The sequence below is a fragment of the Bombina bombina genome, chromosome 10, assembly GCF_027579735.1.
Source record: "Bombina bombina isolate aBomBom1 chromosome 10, aBomBom1.pri, whole genome shotgun sequence".
NCBI classification, from domain to species: domain Eukaryota; kingdom Metazoa; phylum Chordata; class Amphibia; order Anura; family Bombinatoridae; genus Bombina; species Bombina bombina.
The window spans coordinates 96,727,084-96,747,442 of record NC_069508.1 but is presented as its reverse complement, the minus strand read 5'-3'; the positions used below and the strand labels follow the sequence as shown (position 1 = coordinate 96,747,442).

The 20,359-nt window shown below is 34.5% G+C and overlaps 1 protein-coding gene across 1 annotated transcript in view; it reads left to right on the top strand.

The window, feature by feature from the left end:
- Positions 1-3,284: 3,284 nt before the first annotated feature.
- The window catches only part of LOC128640826 (vitellogenin-A2), a 37,072-nt gene continuing 19,997 nt past the window's right edge, over positions 3,285-20,359 (top strand). The window contains exons 1-22 of the mRNA XM_053693250.1: positions 3,285-3,327; positions 5,679-5,699; positions 5,793-5,944; positions 6,616-6,867; positions 7,705-7,866; positions 7,958-8,106; positions 9,205-9,355; positions 9,675-9,832; positions 10,333-10,498; positions 11,617-11,742; positions 12,153-12,371; positions 14,708-14,931; positions 15,046-15,143; positions 16,933-17,057; positions 18,101-18,202; positions 18,291-18,410; positions 18,502-18,691; positions 18,775-18,868; positions 18,979-19,164; positions 19,432-19,579; positions 19,851-20,076; positions 20,167-20,339. Of these exons, the coding sequence (XP_053549225.1) occupies positions 3,285-3,327; positions 5,679-5,699; positions 5,793-5,944; positions 6,616-6,867; positions 7,705-7,866; positions 7,958-8,106; positions 9,205-9,355; positions 9,675-9,832; positions 10,333-10,498; positions 11,617-11,742; positions 12,153-12,371; positions 14,708-14,931; positions 15,046-15,143; positions 16,933-17,057; positions 18,101-18,202; positions 18,291-18,410; positions 18,502-18,691; positions 18,775-18,868; positions 18,979-19,164; positions 19,432-19,579; positions 19,851-20,076; positions 20,167-20,339 (3,285 nt within the window). The remainder of the gene's footprint in view (positions 3,328-5,678; positions 5,700-5,792; positions 5,945-6,615; positions 6,868-7,704; positions 7,867-7,957; positions 8,107-9,204; positions 9,356-9,674; positions 9,833-10,332; positions 10,499-11,616; positions 11,743-12,152; positions 12,372-14,707; positions 14,932-15,045; positions 15,144-16,932; positions 17,058-18,100; positions 18,203-18,290; positions 18,411-18,501; positions 18,692-18,774; positions 18,869-18,978; positions 19,165-19,431; positions 19,580-19,850; positions 20,077-20,166; positions 20,340-20,359) is intronic.

The following is a 20,359-nucleotide window of genomic DNA, read 5'->3' as shown; positions in this document are numbered from 1 at the left end:
AGCATTTGCCGGGGCCCTTCGGGTGAGTGAGTTAGTTTCATCATCCAAAAGGAAGGGTACAGGGGGGGTCCTGGCGAAGCACGTGCGGTTGGCACAAGGAAGGGTGCTATTATTTGTCCCAAGGTCCAAGACGGATCAAGAGGGTAGCGGGACTTGGCTACCCCTGGCCAGCCAGGAGGAAGCGTTATGCTGTCCAGTGCGCTGCGTAGAGGAGTTTTCAAAACTCCGTCCCGGGCAGTGTGACCAGTTTCTCGTACACGAGGATGGGTCAGCATTGTAGGTATTTCAGTTTCATAGGGTGCTCGCAAAAACAGCGGAGATGGCGGGCTTGGATCCCAAAAGAATCGCTGCCCATTCGTTCAGGATTGGGGCAGCGACTAGTGCGGCAGAGAAGGGGGACTCCTCAGCGGAGATAAAGCGACTGGGGAGGTGGAGGTCAGCACAGTATAAAGTGTATATTAGGCCCACACCAGGAACGCATTCCTAAGGCGGATGTGGATCAGGACCATTAGTGGTTATATGCGGGGTCCTGAAGGGGTACCCCAAGGGTGGCAGGTTGGTGTGGGTGGGGGCGGTAGCTGGCAAGGGATTGAACGGTGGGGTGGTGTTATGGGTGAGAGCTTTGACCGGCTAATAGGGTGTCATCTGTTTCACCAGGTACATTAGGAAGTTCACCCACGGTTCGAGTATGGATAATAGGCCACTCCTTTATCCATTGGGCATCCATCAGGGAGCTGCGGACACCAGAAGGGCAACAGCTTGGATTCCAAACGTCCAGGGCCAACTTCCGGTGGTTAGGACGCAGGGGCCTTGTTTGGGACGATTTGCCAGCATTGTTGCAGGAGGCACATAAAAGGTGGGGGCAGCCTAACGTGATAGTGCTGCACTTGGGAGGAAATGACTTAGGGTCATTGCCGGCTTTGGACCTTATTAAAAGGATGACAGCCGATATTAAGTGGGTCCACACGTGGTTGAAGGAGGTCAAAATAGTGTGGTCCAATGTGGTTGCTCGGCTGCATTGGAGGCACATTGTGACCCAGAAAGCAGCTTATAACGTGTGTAAGAAGGTCAATAGAGAGTTGGGGAGAGCGGTCACAGCCCTGGGGGGCTTTGTGATTCGTCACAATGGAATAACGGCTGACAAAAAGGACCTGTTTTGACCCGATGGGGTACACCTGACGGATGTTGGGTTGGACATATTCCTAAAAGACATTAGGAGCGCTTTGTTAAGAGTAATTTAGTTTAAAAAAAAAAAAAAAAAAAGTTTAATTGTTAATTGTTATTGAAGTTAATTGTACAGTTTTGACATGTTATGCTATGTATAGGTGCCTGTCGGTTTTGTGTGTGGCGGCAAGAGAACGCTTGGCTCTTGTGGCGGGTGGTCAGGGCCCTGGGGAGCGGAAGGGAAGAGTGACGGTCTAAAATTGGGGAGGGGTTACGCCCGCCAGGCGCCAGCCTGGGGGTCCTCTCCCTTGCGAATAAGACCGAATACCTCTAAACCATCACAGCTCTCTCTCAGTGCCATTGGGCGTGAACAGCCGGGTGTCACGCTGCAAACACCGAAAGGGGCCTTGACCATCTGCTTTAAGCGGCTAGGTTAGGGAAAGATGCCGCCAACGTTGTGTTACGAACTTGTTGCCAAGTTTGGTATTAAGAGTTAAAGTGCCTAAGATAATTGGATAACACCTTAGGCACTAGTTATCCGTTTATTTTAATAAACGTGACCGTGACCGGTCTTTCTCTCCCAACATGGTGTGTTGTCTTATTTATTCAGGTTTATGCTACACTACGTAGGACGTAATAGGGGGTTAAGACCTTAATATATATATATATATATATATATATATATATATATATATATATATATATATATATATATATATATATATATAAATAAAGGAAGGAGTGATAAGATTGCAAATGTTTATTTTGCTTTTATTTTACAGAAAACAATTTATGGTGCAGTATGAATATACTAGTATACAGTGTAGCACTGTATACTAGTATATTCATACTGCACCATAAATTATTTTCTGTTTATGTTCCCTCCCTTCTATGAGCGCTGCAATCTGGGACCCTCACTCCTCATATATAAATATATATATAATTCTGTATTTAAAATAAAAATAAAATTTTCTTGTATGTTAAAAATATTGTAATGTGAAATATGATTAACTCCTGTCGGATGAGCATGTGAGTGATAAGTGTTAGTTTTTTCTTCTTTAGCGCTCTCCATTAAAATCTATGGGATGAAAAAGTCTAGTGGTGATATCTGATGTGCTGAAGTGGCGGGTTTCACTCGTGCACAAAACTTTTACTTTCAAGTAGTAATAAGTATGCTTACCCATGCGCATAACAATATTATGTTTAGCGGTGCTGATGCTCGAGCAGGAGTGCTAAATAGCACGCCACTTGTAATCTAGCCCTATGATTTTTTTATATATTGTATTTTTACACTCATCTGCTTAAAATTTTTTGACGTTTTTATTTTCACATCTCTATGTAAATATTTATCTTTCTCCTTTCTACTTAATTCAAATCTATAGAATGTAATATTGTGCAAACATTTGTAGATTGAATTTACATTTATATATTAATGTATAATTTCCAAAAGTTATTGATTAGCCTATTTTTGACACATGTACATTACCTAATTAGTAAATTGTTTATGTCTTCATTAAAATCTTTGTTACTATAAGGTATTTTTTATATCCTGCTCTAAATGTATTTATTTTAATAAGTCGCACAAGTGACAGATTAATATATATATGTGTGTGTGTGTATAGGTTTTTAAATATAAAAGATTCTATTAAAACATTTTTTTATTATTGTGAATAAAGCTTTTAATAATAAAAAGTCTGCATTATGGCTTAAATTTTGTGTCCTTCATGCTGATATCTGTTTGATTATTCACAATCATTTTTAAAAGATAACAGTAGTTGATCATTATTGGGTCATTTTGACCCTGGCAAAGTTAATCTAACCTGTAATTTATCTAAAACCAGAATTTACACAATGGTACAAAACAAAATTCTAATTTGTTTAACAGCTAAATGAAAATTAAATTTAATTACGTATGTTTTGCTATTCCTGTTAACATATATTTGTTACAGGTTTTTTTTTAAAGAAATGTTCACATTTTTCTCTGAAGTTCTTTTTCAATGTGAATTAATAATTGTTTGCACAAACTGATAAAGAGATGTGAATGAGCCAAAATTGTATCACGTGTTTCAGATTTACTATTATAAATAGAGCAGGTTGCTCTTAGTTCTGCATTCGCCACCATGAGGGGAATCATCCTAGCATTTCTGCTCGCTGTGGCAGCGGGTAAGTAAAATCATTCATAAATAAGGGATTCACATATGTGTACTGGGCTCAGCTTAATTCATTCAGAAATCAACTCAACCATGTAATAATATTTCTTTCTCCAATATTTAGGCTATGCTTCAAAATGTATTTGAGATGTGAAGTGACTTTCCAGCTCCATTTAAGAAACGTAGAAATCATAGAAAATAAAAGCAGCATTAGAGAGTGTGCATCATTTGGGGTTGCCATACTGTTTGTCTTTATTGGCATGGCCAATATACTATTAAAATCAATCCTATCAGCTATTATGCATGCTAACAAATTCTACTTGGGTGATAATTATACAATTATATAGAAGTATATTCAGGTAAATCAGTATTTCATGTCTTAAATAAAACACACTTCTACCTTACTTTAAACATATACAGTATATATATATATATATATATATATATATATATATATATATATATATATATAAACAAAATATATATAATGTTATAATTTTAAATATTAAATAAAATAAGTGTCTTCATAATGCAATGAGCGTCACCATGATGTAACCTAGATTTCCTTCTCTGTTGAGGCCAATCAGGGACAGTTATAGGTTAGTCATTAGAGTGTTCAACCAATGACTTCCCCTTCTAACTGGAATTGGAAATCCCACAATTTTCATAATTAAATTGAAGGGAAAGGGTACAAAAAATAATAATAAAATTAATAAAAATTAAAGTATATTGCAAAGCTGTTTTTACTACATAAACAAAAAAAAGTGTTTAATGTCCCTATAGCTTTGAATGGACTAACAACTTTTTCTCCACTATCTAACTGATAATCCTTGGAAGTCAATTTCAGTTTGCAATACTTAATATTAAAATTTTAAATTAATTATAGCTAGTCTAAAGGTTTAGAAACATATTTGTATCTATCCATTTAACCTGAGGCTATAATTAGACCTCTAAGACCAGCTGTATGTTCAAATTATAATACACAGCAAATGCAACACGGCCGCTCCAAGCTCACTGGTAACACTCCGGCACCAAGCACCTGGTGATGAGGTCACCCGTCGACTTGTCAGTTGCTACAGGCAGGGTGCTAGCCACTTAAGCAGCGAACCAAACTGCAATATCACATTTAGAATTAAGGTATCAGTTGCACATCAGTGAGAAATTAAAAACAACAAAAGTTTATTAAGATATATTAAAAAAGGTTACAGGCATGAAGCAAGGATCGTCTTAATTATATTCGCTGGCGTTATCTTTAAATTTGGATGAATTTGGCAATTTGGTTGCTAATTGGATATATATGGACTTATGAATATTTTACCTGTTTTCATTCTAATAGCAAGTCAGATATTTTTTTTTTGTTTTAATAACCAACTTGCACATATTTTGGATATGCACGTTGGTTGCAAAAGGTGACTTAACAACTAATGTGAATTTACAAAATAGGTTACATGATTTTTCTCCAATTCTCATGTTATATCAGTGTTTACTCATAATGTAATAAATAAGTCTCAGACATTAGCTTGTAAAACCTGGTGGGCTAGATTCGAAGTGGAGCACTAAATTTTCATACTCCTTCAAATGGCCAAATTTGCCCGTTTGTGGAAGCAAGATAATTAACTGCCCAATACAACTGGCTGGTGATTGCTACCACAAGCTTGTGGTAGCAATAAACGCTCTGAAAATCAACTAGAGATTAGATCTCTGGTTAATTTTTTAAAAGTGCCCCAAATGCACTCAAAATAGAGGGCATTGTAGCTTTTTATTTAAAAAAAAAAGTAGATTTTTTTAATAAAAAAAAACAGTACTAGGCAGTTTTGGGGGCTTTAAAGTTGGTGGGAGTGAGGTGTTATAAAAAAACGGCACTGAAAAGTGTCTTTACATTGTGGTCTTTGGGAACTGTGTGTTCCCATAGACCGCAATGTAAATATATATATGTATATGATTAAATACATATATATTTATGTGTTAATAGGTGCATATACACATATTAAAACATAAATATATATGTATATAATCATAAACATATATATTTAAAATTGATGCCCATCTCTGCACCACTTACTACCTTCGCTGCCATAGGAGTATATGGAAGTGCACTCTCATGAGCGCAATGCTTCCTCGCAATGTGACTGCGAGCTTTACTTGTAATACCAGTGCACATTATCTTGCACTGGTATTACAAAGTGGAGAGCTAATATCACGTGCAATCTGGCCCGGTGTGTTTGGGACCCTCAAGCGTAGAACAGACCTTTGTTCTGCAATACTATATTTTATTTTAAGAAATATTAAGACCTTATTTTCTTGTAATAAAATCCATCACAATTCTGTCAATTCTCATAAGTTTTTTTTCTGGTTTACTTACAGGCTCTGAACGATCAGATATAGGTAGGTCTAACAGATCTCATATGTATGCTGTTTTGTATATTGCTATACATGTCATAGCTGATTTATTAATACTATAATGTTAATATATTTCAGAGCCCATGTTCAGCCAAAGCAAAACTATTGTATATAACTATGAGGCTGTTATTCTGAATGGACTTCCTGAAAATGGCTTGGCGCGGTCTGGTATTAAAGTGAACTGCAAATTTGAGATCAAATCCTTTGCTCAGAGGATGTATCTTCTCAAGGTAAAAAATAAACATTTAAATGTTGATACACAATATTGGATATTATTTCTACTTTTAACCAGAACTTGAATGGCTATTTTATAAATGACTATTTGTGTTGAGGACCACTGGTCTGGCTGAATGTTTGTGGATGGCCTCACCCTATTGCCATACCTGCTGTAGCTGCAAGAATACCAGTCTCCTAATTAAGACATTTTAAGTGTGTATGCACATATTAGAATATGTCACTGGATACAAGTGGAACACAATGGCATAATAGCTAAGAACATTTCCTCTAAATTCAATTGTGAGATATTTTCAGTGACAATTAAAAGCTTGACAAATTTTTCACCCATCTGTGCCCAGGCTTGACCAGCTGCCATGATACGAATTTAATTTTATCCAGGCACACATGCTAAAGTAATAAAAATATATGCATAGGACAATGGAAATTTGCTTTAAAAACTAGTACTAAAAGTATTTCTAATAAAATAATTGCAATTATAAAATTCAAGATTGACTAGAATTGTATTGATCTTTCAGGGATTTAATATTTTTAATGGGTATAATATTTTGCCTTCATTGTCTACAGAATACTTTTAGTAATAGTGTACATTGTATTATACAGCTAGCTAAATCCATTATCTTTTTGTGCACTTTAAAGGAAAAATAATATATTTATATATTTTTAGATTCAATCTCCAGAAATAAAGGAGTACAATGGTGTGTGGCCAAAGGATCCATTTACGCGGTCATCCAAGTTGACAAAGATAATTGCTGACCAGCTTACAAAACCTGTAAAGTTTGAATACCACAATGGACGGGTTGGAAACCTCTATGCCTCTGATGATGTTTCAGACACTGTTGTCAACATTTACAGAGGAATTCTAAACTTGTTCCAAATGACCATCAAAAAGACACAAAATGTTTATGACTTGCAAGAGGTTAGTTTTGTGTTTTCTAACATATTACTCAGTAAAATGATAACAATTGCTACAAATTTTATTGATGACTACTTACTAAGGATGGGCAAATGTTACGGTACATTAATGAAAAGTAATAAAAGCTATCTGCAAATGTTGAATTGCTTGTCAAACATTCATTACTTGTTTTGCAAACAAAAAAGATCATATTTCCCTTTATAAAATGTAGCATTAGATTATAGAATGGAAATTCAATTGTTGATCGTCTTAAACGTCATGGATAGACATTATAGGAATCAATGATATATGCAATATTCAAATGTTGCAATGTTATATTCAAATGTTGCATTTGAATATGCTGCTGTTATATTCAATATTCATATACTGGTGTGACAGAAACATTTGAATGACAAAACATTTGTCAAGGGGAATTAATACTACAATTTGATTAACAAAATTTCAGCATTTGCTTTCTATATTCTTGACTTCTTAAATAATGAAAATGAGGCAACATCTACAGATTGATCTAATTAGTTCTGTTGTAGTATTTTTTAAACTCTACTTAAGTGTGTCTGTGATTGGCTGATGGCTGTCACATGATACAGGAAGCCGGGACATTTAAGTAGATTTTTTAAATTGCCTTTTTAAAATCCATTGCTCATCAAAAATTCAGAGTAATTTATATTGAGTTGTCTTTTTTTGTTATGCACTTTCTGCTGTGTTTTATAGTCCTTTAAATGTAACTGTACTTTATTGCACATACCTGTATTGTAGATCCATTTATTATTTTATCATCTTTTAAATACAAACCTAACATTTCTCTGCTTACCTTTCTAATTATATATATTTGTGTCTTAGTCAAGCATTGGTGGAGTCTGCCACACCAGATATGTTGTTCAAGAGGACAGAAGAGGAGATCAAATCATTGTAGATAAGTCTACAGACCTGAACAACTGTCAAGACAAAGTATCTAAGAATGTCGGCATTGCCTTCTTGGAGTCCTGTATAGCTTGTAAACATGTAGGTACTTTTTATGTTTAGCTTTTATAGAGGAAAAGGAAAATAACACATCACTTCAACTATATACAATGTCTTATTTATTTTTATTTAGCTGGGAAAAAATTTACGTGGAACAGCAACATATACCTACAAGTTGAAGAAGAGGGAACAAGGCGCTTTTATAATGGAAGTTTCCGCACGGCAGATATATCATTATTCTCCATTTGCTGAACTCAATGGTGCTGCTGTTATGGAAGCCAGGTTTGTATTTGTAATATTATGGCGTATTTTGTCATCTTATGTTGACATTATTTCCAAATACACACTTCACCTGTATTTTGTATTTGGTTAAGCTAAACTCATCTGTCTTCTGGAGAATGTGATCTGTTAGATCAGTGTTTTTCAACTCCATTCTTCAAGTAACAAGCTGGGTTTTCATGAAATCTGAACTAGATAAAAGGTGAAATAATCTCCTCATGTGCAAGAGCAGGTTAGTAACCATGGTTCCCGATCAAGTGATTATTTTACCTGTGCTCTCAGATTTCATGAAAAGTTGGCCTGTTAGGGGTACTTTGAGGACTGGAGTTAACCAACACTGTATTAGACCATGTCTATGTTTCTTCTTTGTTACAATAAAGTGATGATAAAAACATTTAAATTGATATAAAACGTTTTTATCTGCTTATTATTTGATTAGACTGTACAATATTTTGAGCTAATTTTTCAGAATTAGCAACTACATATCCTAAGCATATTTCAATTTTCTTTATCCTTTTATACTTCCACCCATGTAGGAAGGCTGTTCAGTATAACTATCTCTCTTGCACTTACCTAGATGATTTGTATACCATACACATTTATTGCCCAAATATCAACCACATTTTCTGTAAAAGAATGCTCTTTTTCACAATGATTAGGAGATTTAAAACACATTTTAAGGCTTTTATGTCTGTTTAATCCCATTTTACAGTAATTAAATGTTGTTATGGTGAGCTAAAATATTTTTGTATTTTCTTGGCTAATCCTTTTATTAAAGTGATTGTGGTATTGGTAGGTGCCCCCTAGGGACCATTACACCCAAGGGAAGTGGGCAGTTAGAGTTTTACTGCATATTTAACTAAATCTGCCATTATCTATATTTATATCTATCTAGCAAATCTTCCATCTAGAGTTAGTGGAAGATTCAGTTTTAATAATAATAATTAGAAAAAAATAATAATACAGGTACAGCAACCAGCCTATAGGCTTTGTCTGTATGTTTTGAATACTTATACTAAATGACTAGATGAGCATAAAAAAAAATGAATTGCAGAATATAAATTAGCATATTTAATATTTGATATTCTTTCTACACCATAGACAAGTAATAACTTGGGCAGGAACCAAAGGTGGTCAGACGTATGCACCACAGATTCAGCTGCAGAACCGTGGTGGGCTTCATTATCAGGTGGCTTCTGAGGTGTACCAAATTCCTATCCATCTTATGAGAACCAAGAGCCCTGAAGGACAGGTACATAATAATTATTAAAATCATTAAACTAAACCACAAATCATAGCATTTCAAGATCTATTTGCAAAATAAAGCAACATATTGTGAAGGAGAGACAGATACATTGCAATATTATTATCAAAAAAGTCCCTAAAGATTTTTCTCCATTCTGATGAGTTTCTGATCATCTAGACTTTAGTCTAACTGATTTTTTGCATGATCAAGAATCTCACACCAGTGTTAATTTTCCCCAGGTACTTCAGTGCATTTTTAATTTTTATAAAATTATAAATTATTGGAATTTTGTATTTATGATTGTTTTTTATCGTCAATAAAAAAGATAGAGGAAACTCTGCAACACCTGGTACAGAATAATCAACAGCAAGTGCACAATGATGCTCCAGCCAAATTTTTGGAACTTACTCAGCTTCTACGTTTATCATCTACTGAAGGCCTCCAGGGCATTTGGAAGCAGTATTCTGCTAGACCTCAGTACAGGTATGAACCAATCAAAAGAATGTTAAGAGTTCCCTTCTAGTGTACTCTTTTGTGTTGATCCGAAAGTATGTTGCAAATGTTATAGTCCATACTAGTTTGCACTGGAATTCCCTTTAGTGGGACATAAAAGTCACATTTGAAATACACAGTTATGCAAACATATTTAATTAAACATTATCACTGCTACAGCAATAATTCTTAACATGTAAGCAACCTGCTATTGATACAGCCAGAGGTCATGTGCATGCGCATAGGTAAGGAGCGTGTGCCAGTCATGTCACCAAATATGTCACCTGCTGTACTCAAACCATGTGTAGGAAGCAAATATCACTGAACAATAAATAGTTTAGATTTGTGAATATATTTTTGTAGATTTGATCATTAGAAATAAATAAGATTCATCCAGGATTTTTTATATATAAAATACTTTGATAATCACTTTTGTAGTTGAAGCCTATAATAAACCTGAATGATCATACTGAGCTTTATGTTTGATCCAGACGTTGGCTCTTGAATGCTATCCCTGTTGCTGGAACAATGGATTCCCTGAAGTTTATCAAACAGAGTCTTCACAACCAGGACCTGAGCCCTCATGAAGCAGCAGTAACAATTACACTGGCAATGCAATTTGCAAGATCCAATCAACGTGCTTTCCAAGTTTCGGCTGTAAGTTATTTCAGATATAGATATATCTTTTATCCTACTTCTGGAATGTTGAGGTAACATCAAATTAATTGAATAGAGCATGACATTTTAAACTACTTTCCAATTTACCACTTTTATTCATTTTGCTTAGTTCTCTTGGTCATCTTTGTTAACGAGTAATCCCAGGTGAGCTCAGGAGTGCTATCTGGTAGCAGTGTTTGCAGCAATGTTTATGGTGTTGCAAATACTGCTGCCATAGAATGATAAGGACACATTTGTAGTTTCTAAGCTCCAATTAGCATACCTAGGTTTACTCTTTAACAAATAATACTAAAAGAGAACATAAGAAATGTGATAATGGAAAATAAGTAAATTAGACAGTTCTTTAAAATTGTATTATGCTGTCTGAATCATGAATGTTTAATTTTGACATTACTGTCCCTTTAATATAGCATAACTTATGTAATTAGTATTCATTAGGCTTCAAAATTAAACACAGCAAATATAGATAAACAAAAGAATATAAACAAATACAAATATAAAAACAATATTTTAATTATAACTGATTTGAAAGAAATCCTTAATCATAGTAACACGGAACATAAATTTTGAAAAAAATCTAGTTTGCTCATATTTATACTGCAAAGTATTTAGACAAGCATGAGAGTTTTTCTTTAAATATTTTAATTCTATATGTTGTTTAAAAAGTAAGTAATTGCATATACAATTGTATGTATATATGCAAATATATAAGATATTCCTCACACACAAAAATGGGTTCCATGTTTTAAGCAGCAAATTCTGCCATGGAGCCCTTTTGACCGCTGCTTCTTACTATCTCTGGCACCTCTTAGTTTGGGGATAGAAATCACCCTAAACATGTTAATTTGAGGTGATTGACAGGCCCTTCTCTCACGTGATTGGTCACATGAGAGAAGGTTGTGGAATTACACACTCAGTTGAGTGTGCAAATGTACATATGGGAAGCAGACCTACAGTGGTAGCTGCCAATTCCCTGCAAAACTGGGTGGACAAGTTCTCAAGATGTCTGCACCGGCTTTGTACATGGAGCTCAATGTGTCCATTTACAAACATTTTCTTTGTAGAACATCTATTAACTATTTGTTTTGGTGTTGTAGGAATTAGTAAAAGATCCAAAGATACAGAAATATCGTCAAGTGTACAAAGCTGCAATCCTTGCTTATGGCTCCATGGTGAATAAGTACTGTCAACATCAGAGTGGCTGTCCCGAAGCAGCTTTAGAGGTGAGTATTTGTTAATGTTGTGTAACAAAGGCAAGGCCAATCCTAATAGTAATCCTGCTGTGCTTTCTAGAATACACATTAGATTTTTTGACCAATTATAATTGATAATTTTGGAATTAATAATTTGAAAAAATATTGTTGGAAATTCTAATTACAGTGGCTTTCTGACAGAAGGAAAATTATATGAATCTGTTAGACTAGTGATAATTATAAATTCCAGCTTAGGTATTTTTCATTTGTATAGCAAAACCATTAATTGGAACTCCCTTTAGCATTCACATAAAAATTTTTCATGAGGTTGAACCAGGCACATCTCCTCCCATTTTCTGCCCTACTGTCTGCATATTTTGGGAATCTGTGGATCAATGTTGTCCTCATCGCTTCTTATAGTTCATTCCATTCTATTTTAGCCCCTGCATGATTTAGTGGCTGAGGCCCACAGCAAGGCACATGAAGAGGATATATCCCTGGCACTAAAGGCTTTGGGCAATGCAGGGCAACCTCAAAGTATCAAACGGATCCAGAAGTTCTTGCCCGGCTTTTCCTCCGCTGCTTCCCAGCTCCCAGTCAGAATTCAGACTGATGCTGTCATGGCTCTGAGAAACATTGCCCAACAAGACCAAAGAAAAGTAAGTGATATTTATTTGTAAAGCAGTAACATTTTCTTCAGTTATGTTGCCATTGGAAAACTAGCAAAAATCAATCTAAGAAGGATAATATAGGTACATTAAAATGTGTGGAGGGTAGCATGATAAATAATGACAGGGAGAAGGCTGAGGTACTAAACCAGTTTTTTTCTTCAGTATACACAAGAGAAGAACCATTGAATACTTTTGAACATAATAGAACATGCCAGTCCATACCACTAACTGGGTTTTGTTTAGAGGATATCAGGAAAAAACTGGAAAATATTAAGGTAAATAAAACTCCAGGCCCAGATGGAATACACCCAAGGGTGTTGAGGGAACTTAGCACTGTTATAGACAAACCTTTACTCTTAATTTTTCAAGACTCATTATCCTCAGGCATGGTACCCCAGGATTGGCGTAAAGCTGATGTGGTGCCACTCTTCAAAAAGGGAAGCAGGGATGATCCAGGAAGCTATAGACCAGTTAGTCTGACATCAATAGTGGGGAAGATATTTGAAGGGATTATAAGGGATTATATTGATGAGCATATTCGTGTAAACAAGATTATGAGTTCTAATCAGCATGGCTTTAGGAGAAATAGATCATGTCAAACTAATCTGATTAGATTCTACGAGGAAGTAAGTCAAAATATAGATAAAGGGGAATCAGTGGATGTGATATACTTAGATTTTGCAAAGGCATTTGATACAGTGCCACATGAGAGATTAATGCACAAAATTAAGGGACTGGGAATAGCTGAAAATGTTAGCTCATGGATAAATAACTGGATAAAAGATAGGGAGCAACGAGTAGTAGTAAATGGATCATACTCAGATTGGACAAAGGTAATCAGTGGCGTCCCCCAGGGATCAGTACTGGGCCCTGTTCTTTTTAATATTTTTATAAATGACTTGGAGCAAGGATTAAATAGCGACATCTCTATTTTTGCAGATGATACTAAGTTAAGTAAGGTCATAAGGTCAGAGCAGGACGAACTGTCTTTACAAAGGGATTTGCTAAAATTAGAACTATGGGCAAGTGAATGGAAAATGAGATTTAATACGGAAAAATGCAAGGTTCTACATTTTGGAAGTAAAAATAAGCAGGCTACGTATTTTTTAAATGGGACAAGACTTAGCCAAACACAGGAGGAAAGGGATTTGGGAGTAGTAATAGATAACAAGCTAAAGATGGGTGCACAATGCAGGGCAGCGGCTTCAAAGGCTAATAAGATACTAGCATGTATTAAAAGAGGTATTGATTCAAGGGAGGAAAGCATAATTCTGTCATTATATAAAGCCCTGGTAAGACCTCACCTTGAGTTTGGAGTGCAGTTCTGGGGACCAATTGCTAAAAAAGATATTGCAGAACTAGAAAAAGTTCAGAGAAGGGCCACAAAGCTAATAAGGGGATTGGAGAAATTAACCTATGAGGAGAGGCTAGCCAAACTGGGTCTGTTTTCTTTAGAAAAAAGGCGCTTGAGAGGTGACATGATTACTTTATATAAATATATTCAAGGCCCATATACAGAGATGGCAGAAGCTCTGTTTATTCCAAGAAAATTGTTTCTGACAAGAGGTCATAATTTAAGGTTGGAGGAAAGGAGATTTAATCTCCTGCAACGGAAACGTTTTTTCACTGTGAGAGCAATAAAATTGTGGAACTCATTACCAAAGGAGGTAGTGAATGCCAATACCATAGATACATTTAAAAATAGTCTGGATAAGTTTCTGTATACTAACAAAATTCATGGATATGATTGCTAGTATTAAATGGGTCACATTTTAATGGGGTTATTTAAGCTTAACTGGAGCTTTTTGTAAGTATTTTAGATTTGTATAGGTTGAACTCGATGGACTTCAGTCTTTTTTTCAACCTTATCTACTATGTTACTATGTTACTATGTTACATAATGAGGAAGGGGTAGACGATCATTTGATATTGCTCCTTCTGTGTGACGGTGGTGTACAGGACTGGTGGGCTTTTCAGCTTACATGCTAAATGGAGAAATGGAGGCGTTGATAAGATAGGGAGAGGGAACTAAGGTGATAAATTAGAGAACTCAGTTAGTGTAAGTGGTATGTATTCCTTAACAGTAGTGTTTTCAGGCAACACATGAAGCTCTGAAAGTCTGGGGCAAGTGGGTTGAGGTATAGAATTCCAGAAAATAAAGGCAGTTATGGAAACATCCTGTAGGTGGCAATGTGAGGAGGTAGTAAGAGAGGAGGAAAAAAAGAATCAAGTTTTGGGCAGAGTGATGGGAGCGCAAAAAGAATATTTGAATTAAAGATCCCATATAAGTATATTGGTGTAATATTGTTTTCTTACACTCTTAGGTGCAGGAAATCCTACTCCAGGTCTTCATGAACCGCAATGCACGTACAGAAGTCCGACAGATGGCATGTTTGGCATTGTTTGAGACTAAACCAGGTCTTGCTTTAGTAACAACCATTGCCAATGTGGTTGTAAAGGAGAGCAAAATAAATTTACAACTTGCAAGTTTTACATTCAACCAAATAAAGGCCTTGTCCAGGAGCAGAGTGCCACATCTTGAACCCCTGTAAGTACAAGAGTAGCAATGGTTGTTATTCATTCCAATCAGATTTTACATATAATAATAAGAAATACGTATTGTTATAAACTTTCATATTTATGATATCTGTTTTACATCTAGGGCTGCAGCTTGCAATGTTGCCCTTAAGATAATGAATCCAGCTATTGACAAATTAGGATTCCGATACAGCAAAGTTTATCGAGTAGATAATTTCAAATGTAAGTAGGTGCATAAAAATGGCATTTTTATACATTCCTAGTAATATTTACATGGTTTAAAATCTTGTGGAGCCATTATTTTTTACCTCATGTCGGTACAACATGTACTGAGTAGGGATGGGCGAATGTTTCTAAAAATTCGATATTTAAAACGAATTTTATACATTCATTCGTTCGAATCGAATTTCGAATGTTTATATAACATTCTAACATTCTTTTTTCAAATTTTTGTTTTCAAATTTTTCAATAAAATTTGAAAATATTTGTTCGATTAATAGAATGTTTAGCTATGTATTCATTCAATTTCGAAATGTAATATTTGAATTCGAATGTGATATTCGAATTCGAATGTGACATTCAAATTCGAAATAGTATTTCTAGACTACAACTGTGTTTAATAAATGTAATATTCAAATTTGAATGCTACATTCAAATTCGAATGTCCCATTCAAATTCAAAATAGTATTTCTAGTCTAATACTGTATTTTAAAAGAAATATTCAAATTCGAATGTGACATTCGAATTTGAATGTCACATTTGAATTCGAAAAAGTATTTCTAGTCTAATACTGTGTTTTTTAAATGTTATATTCGAATTTGAATATGACATTCGAATTTGAATGTGACATTCGAATTCGAAATGGTATTTTTAGTTTACAACTGTGTTTAATAAATGCAATATTCAAATTTGAATGCTACATTCGAATTCGAATGTAACATTCAAATTTGAAATAGTATTTCTAGTCTAATACTGTGTTTTTTAAATGTAATATTCGAATTCAAATATGACATTCGAATTCCAATGTGACATTCGAATTCGAACTGTGTTTAATAAATGTAATATTCAAATTCGAATGTTACATTCGAATTCGAATGTAACATTTAAATTCGAAATAGTATTTCTAGTCTAATACTGTGTTCTTTAAATGTTATATTCGAATTCGAATATGACATTCGAATTCGAATGTGACATTCAAATTCGAACTGTGTTTAATAAATGTAATATTCGAATGCTACATTCGAATTTGAATGTAACATTCAAATTAGAAATAGTAATTCTAGTCTAATACTGTGTTTTTTTAAATGTAATATTCAATTAGAATGTCACATTCAAATTCAAAATAATATTTCTAGTCTACAATTGTGTTTTATAAATATAATATTCGAATTCGAATGTGACATTTGAATGTGACATTTGAATTCGAATGTGACATTCGAATGTGACATTCGAATTCGAATGTGACATTCAAAAACTGCAAATAACATTCGAAAAATAGAATTTTTAAGAATATTCGTTCTTATCAACTTTCTATTATGTAAATTTAATTTTTACAATAACATTCGTTCTAACATTTGAATTTGAATATAAACACATTCGCCCATGTCTAGTACTGAGCCATTTTATCCAACCATGTGTAAATATAATTTACTAATTTAACCCTCAGGTACACTCTGAAGCTTTTCTATATTTTATTGATATATTTGATTCCTTAATGCCAGTGTGCATTTTTTACATCTTTCTATAGAATGGACTGATCTACTTATATTTTGTCCTTTTTTTATCCTTTTTATTTTGTTGTGTGTTTGCTAATAGGATGCATTTGTATGTTAGTCATTATTTTATTCCTTGGCTGAGATATCATAGATGTTTATACAAATCATTACAAATAATCATTTCCTTACTGATCTGCTTAGTGGATCACGGTTCCTCATGTATAGTGCAGCATATTTGTTTTGCATTAATCTACTATATCTACTGTTTCATAAATATTTATGGTGTCTTCTCATAGATTCTCTAATGGCTGGTGCTGCTGCCAAAGTCTACATTATGAATAGTGCAAATACCATGTTCCCTGTGTTCATTCTCACTAAAATCAGAACATATGTTGCGGGAGGAGCAACTGATATCATAGAGGTAAATTCTAAATTACCCCAGGGTAATCTTCAAAATCAAATGTAACTACAGTATTTCTGTGCTGTTTATCAGCCCCCCCCCCACACACACATCAAATGTGCATGAATTGAAATAAATATCCATTTACATGAATAAGGACCAATATATGATGGTGTACATTTTTTTTTTATCACCAATAGGGATTATTGACACATTTTAGAAAACACAATAAATTAACATTAATGATTTCTACATTTATTCATGTCAATTTCACATTTTACATTTTTAGAACTAATAAGAAATAGAAAAATAACACATTAAGAGAAAACTAGAGAGAAAGAAAGAAAATAGTTGATAAAAAAAAATCCCCATTATTTGTAATAATATGAGAGAAAAAAAAAAAAGAAATGTACGTTATATTTATGTTATTTAAAGATGGCATAAAACTCCATTAGTAGAAATGTGTGAAAAATAAATGAGTTTATTTATTAAATGATTTAATCAGGAGAAACAAATAGAAAAATAAAAGAGGTTGAAGTTAGATGAAAATCAAAATATTGGGGCCAATATATCAAGCTCCTTACGGAGCTTGATGCCCCTGTTTCTGCGCGAGCCTTCAGGCTCGCCGGAAACAGAAGTTATGAAGCAGCGGTCTAAAGACCCCTGCTCCATAACTTGTCCACCTGCTCTGAGGCCGCGGACAGAAATCAACCCGATCAAATACGATTGTGTTGATTGACACCCCCTGTTAGTGGCCGATTGGTCGCGAATCTGCAGGGGCGTGTGCTGTCGACATTTATCGATGTGCAGCGGACATGATACGCTACATTGCATCATGTCAGCTCGCACTATGATAAATCTACCCCATTATCTTAATTATTAATTGTTACAGAAGCATTAGTTATTCTGTTGTGAAGAGCTTATTTCCCAGCAGCAATGCCTGAACCAGCAAGCCAGCGCCTAACGAGACTAAGGGTAACCGTAACATTAATTATAACTCATTATAATTGGTCTGTTATGCAATTACACTCAATGTAAAGCATCATAATTATGTATTTCTGTAGATTGGGATAAGAGGAGAAGGACTAGAGGAACTGCTCAGAAAACAGAACATTCCATTTTCGGAGTACCCAATACGTAAGAAGATCACACAGATTGTGAAAACGGTGAGAAGCACTTTTTATCCATATTTATTTTATCTGCATAGAATGTATCTTTATTGGTGTGAATAATCAATATTTTGTTTGTTAATAGCTATTGGGATGGAAAGCACTGCCTTCCCCAGTTACTCTTCTGTCTGGCTATATCAAGATATACGGTCAAGAGCTTTCTTTCTCTAAAATCAACAAAGAAGTAATTCAAACCATTATACAGGTATACAGAAATCCATGTCAAATGTTGTAATTGTTGACATCATTGTATTTTTTTTGTATCTTAAAATCTTTTCTTTAACTGCATGTTTTAGGCACTCAATGAGCCAGCTGAAAGACATACAGTTGTCAAGAATGTGATGAACAAGCTTCTTGGAGGGTTTGCTGGACAATGGGCCCATGCATTGCTTGCCACAGAAGTTCGACACATTGTTCCCACATCTGTTGGTTTTCCTGCAGAGTTTAGCTTATATACTTGCGGTGTTGTCCATGCAGCCATCTCAAGTAAGTCATGATGTTTAATATTTAGTGCCAATGTTCTTGTTAATTTCTCATGATTACTTATTAATGTACATTTTTTTGTTCAGATGATGTAAAGGTTACTCCAACTCCATCTTCAGGTTTTAGTGTTTCACAGCTCTTGGAATCTCAAGTGCAACTTCGTACTGATTTAAACCCAAGGTAACAAAAGTCATATTTTTTGCATTATATGAATTTTAGGAATGCTCTTTTTTAATTTTTTTAAATGCATAATTGATTGTAAATCTAAATGATGTTAATTTCTCTTGCAGTTTATTAGTACATGCAGTGGCAACTATGGGAGTGAATACCCACTTGATTCAGAGTGGTCTTGAATTCCATGCCAGACTACGTGCAAACCTACCTGCAAAATTGTCTGCTCGTCTTGATATGAAAGAGAAAATTTTTAAAATTGAAACATCACCATGCCAGCAAGAAGATGACCTTGTTGTAGTAAGGTAATTGAAATTTAATCGACTACTCCAAATAACTATCAAACATTTCTTTCAATGACCGCTACATTTTCTTTGTTAATGTCTAAGTAATTTTATTTTTATCATGGAAAGGCTAAATGTAAAGAAATATGGGTTTACTTTACAGGAACATTTGTGCATAGCTAACTGTACTCTAGCTTTGAGCAGCACAATTATAGGTTTAAGTTACAATCAGGGAAATATAGAGATTTTTGTTTCTAAGGTTTTATTATATTTCAATATCTTCCTTAGGACTCAGGCATTTGTTATCACAAGAAATGTGGAAGAACTAGACACAGCCAAAAAGACACCAATTTTGCCAAGAGGAGCAGAGCTAGACATTCAGAAGAAACACTTTGAGACAGCAGGAAAAGCTTCAGCAGAAGGAGCTAGCGTGATGGTAATGAACAAAAAAAGTATATGATAAAATCAGTGTTTCAATGATTATACTTTATATTTATTTATCTATCTATCTATCTATCTATCTATCTATCTATCTATCTATCTATCTATCTATCTATCTATCTATCTATCTATCTATCTATGTATATATATATATATCATCTATCTATCTTTCTATCTATCTTTGTATTCTTATATGGCTCATAGAAAGGGTCACACTTGCTTCTAGTTTATTTGTATAACATTTCTTTACTTGTTATCCTTTGTAGGATGTGTCCTCAGAAATTGTATCCAAGAAATATGCCTATTCTGCAGAAGTAGTACAACACCAGTCTTCACAAAGACGTATTGCATCATATCATTATTGTGTTAAAGCTAAAAATTTTGGCTTCCAAATATGCTTTGATGCTAAACAACAAAATGCTGCTTTTCTCAGAAATTCTCCTCTTTATCGGGCTGTTGGAGAACATGAATTCAAAGTCACAATGAAACCAGGTACAGTGCCACTCAATAGAAATTAAGTTGCTTGTCATAAATATATGAATCAAGAAGTTATGTAAGATTTTGTTTGTGTATGTTACACAGCTCGCACTGATGCACCAATTGAAAAACTGCAGCTTGAAATCACAACTGGACCAAAAGCTGCTTCTAAGATCAATGCCCTGGTAAAACTAGAAGAAAATGAAGATGAACAGCTTGAAGACTCAGAAGTCCAAATAAGACTGAAAAAGATTTTAGGATTAGATGATGAGTTTATGGTAAGTGAATTTGTGAACAG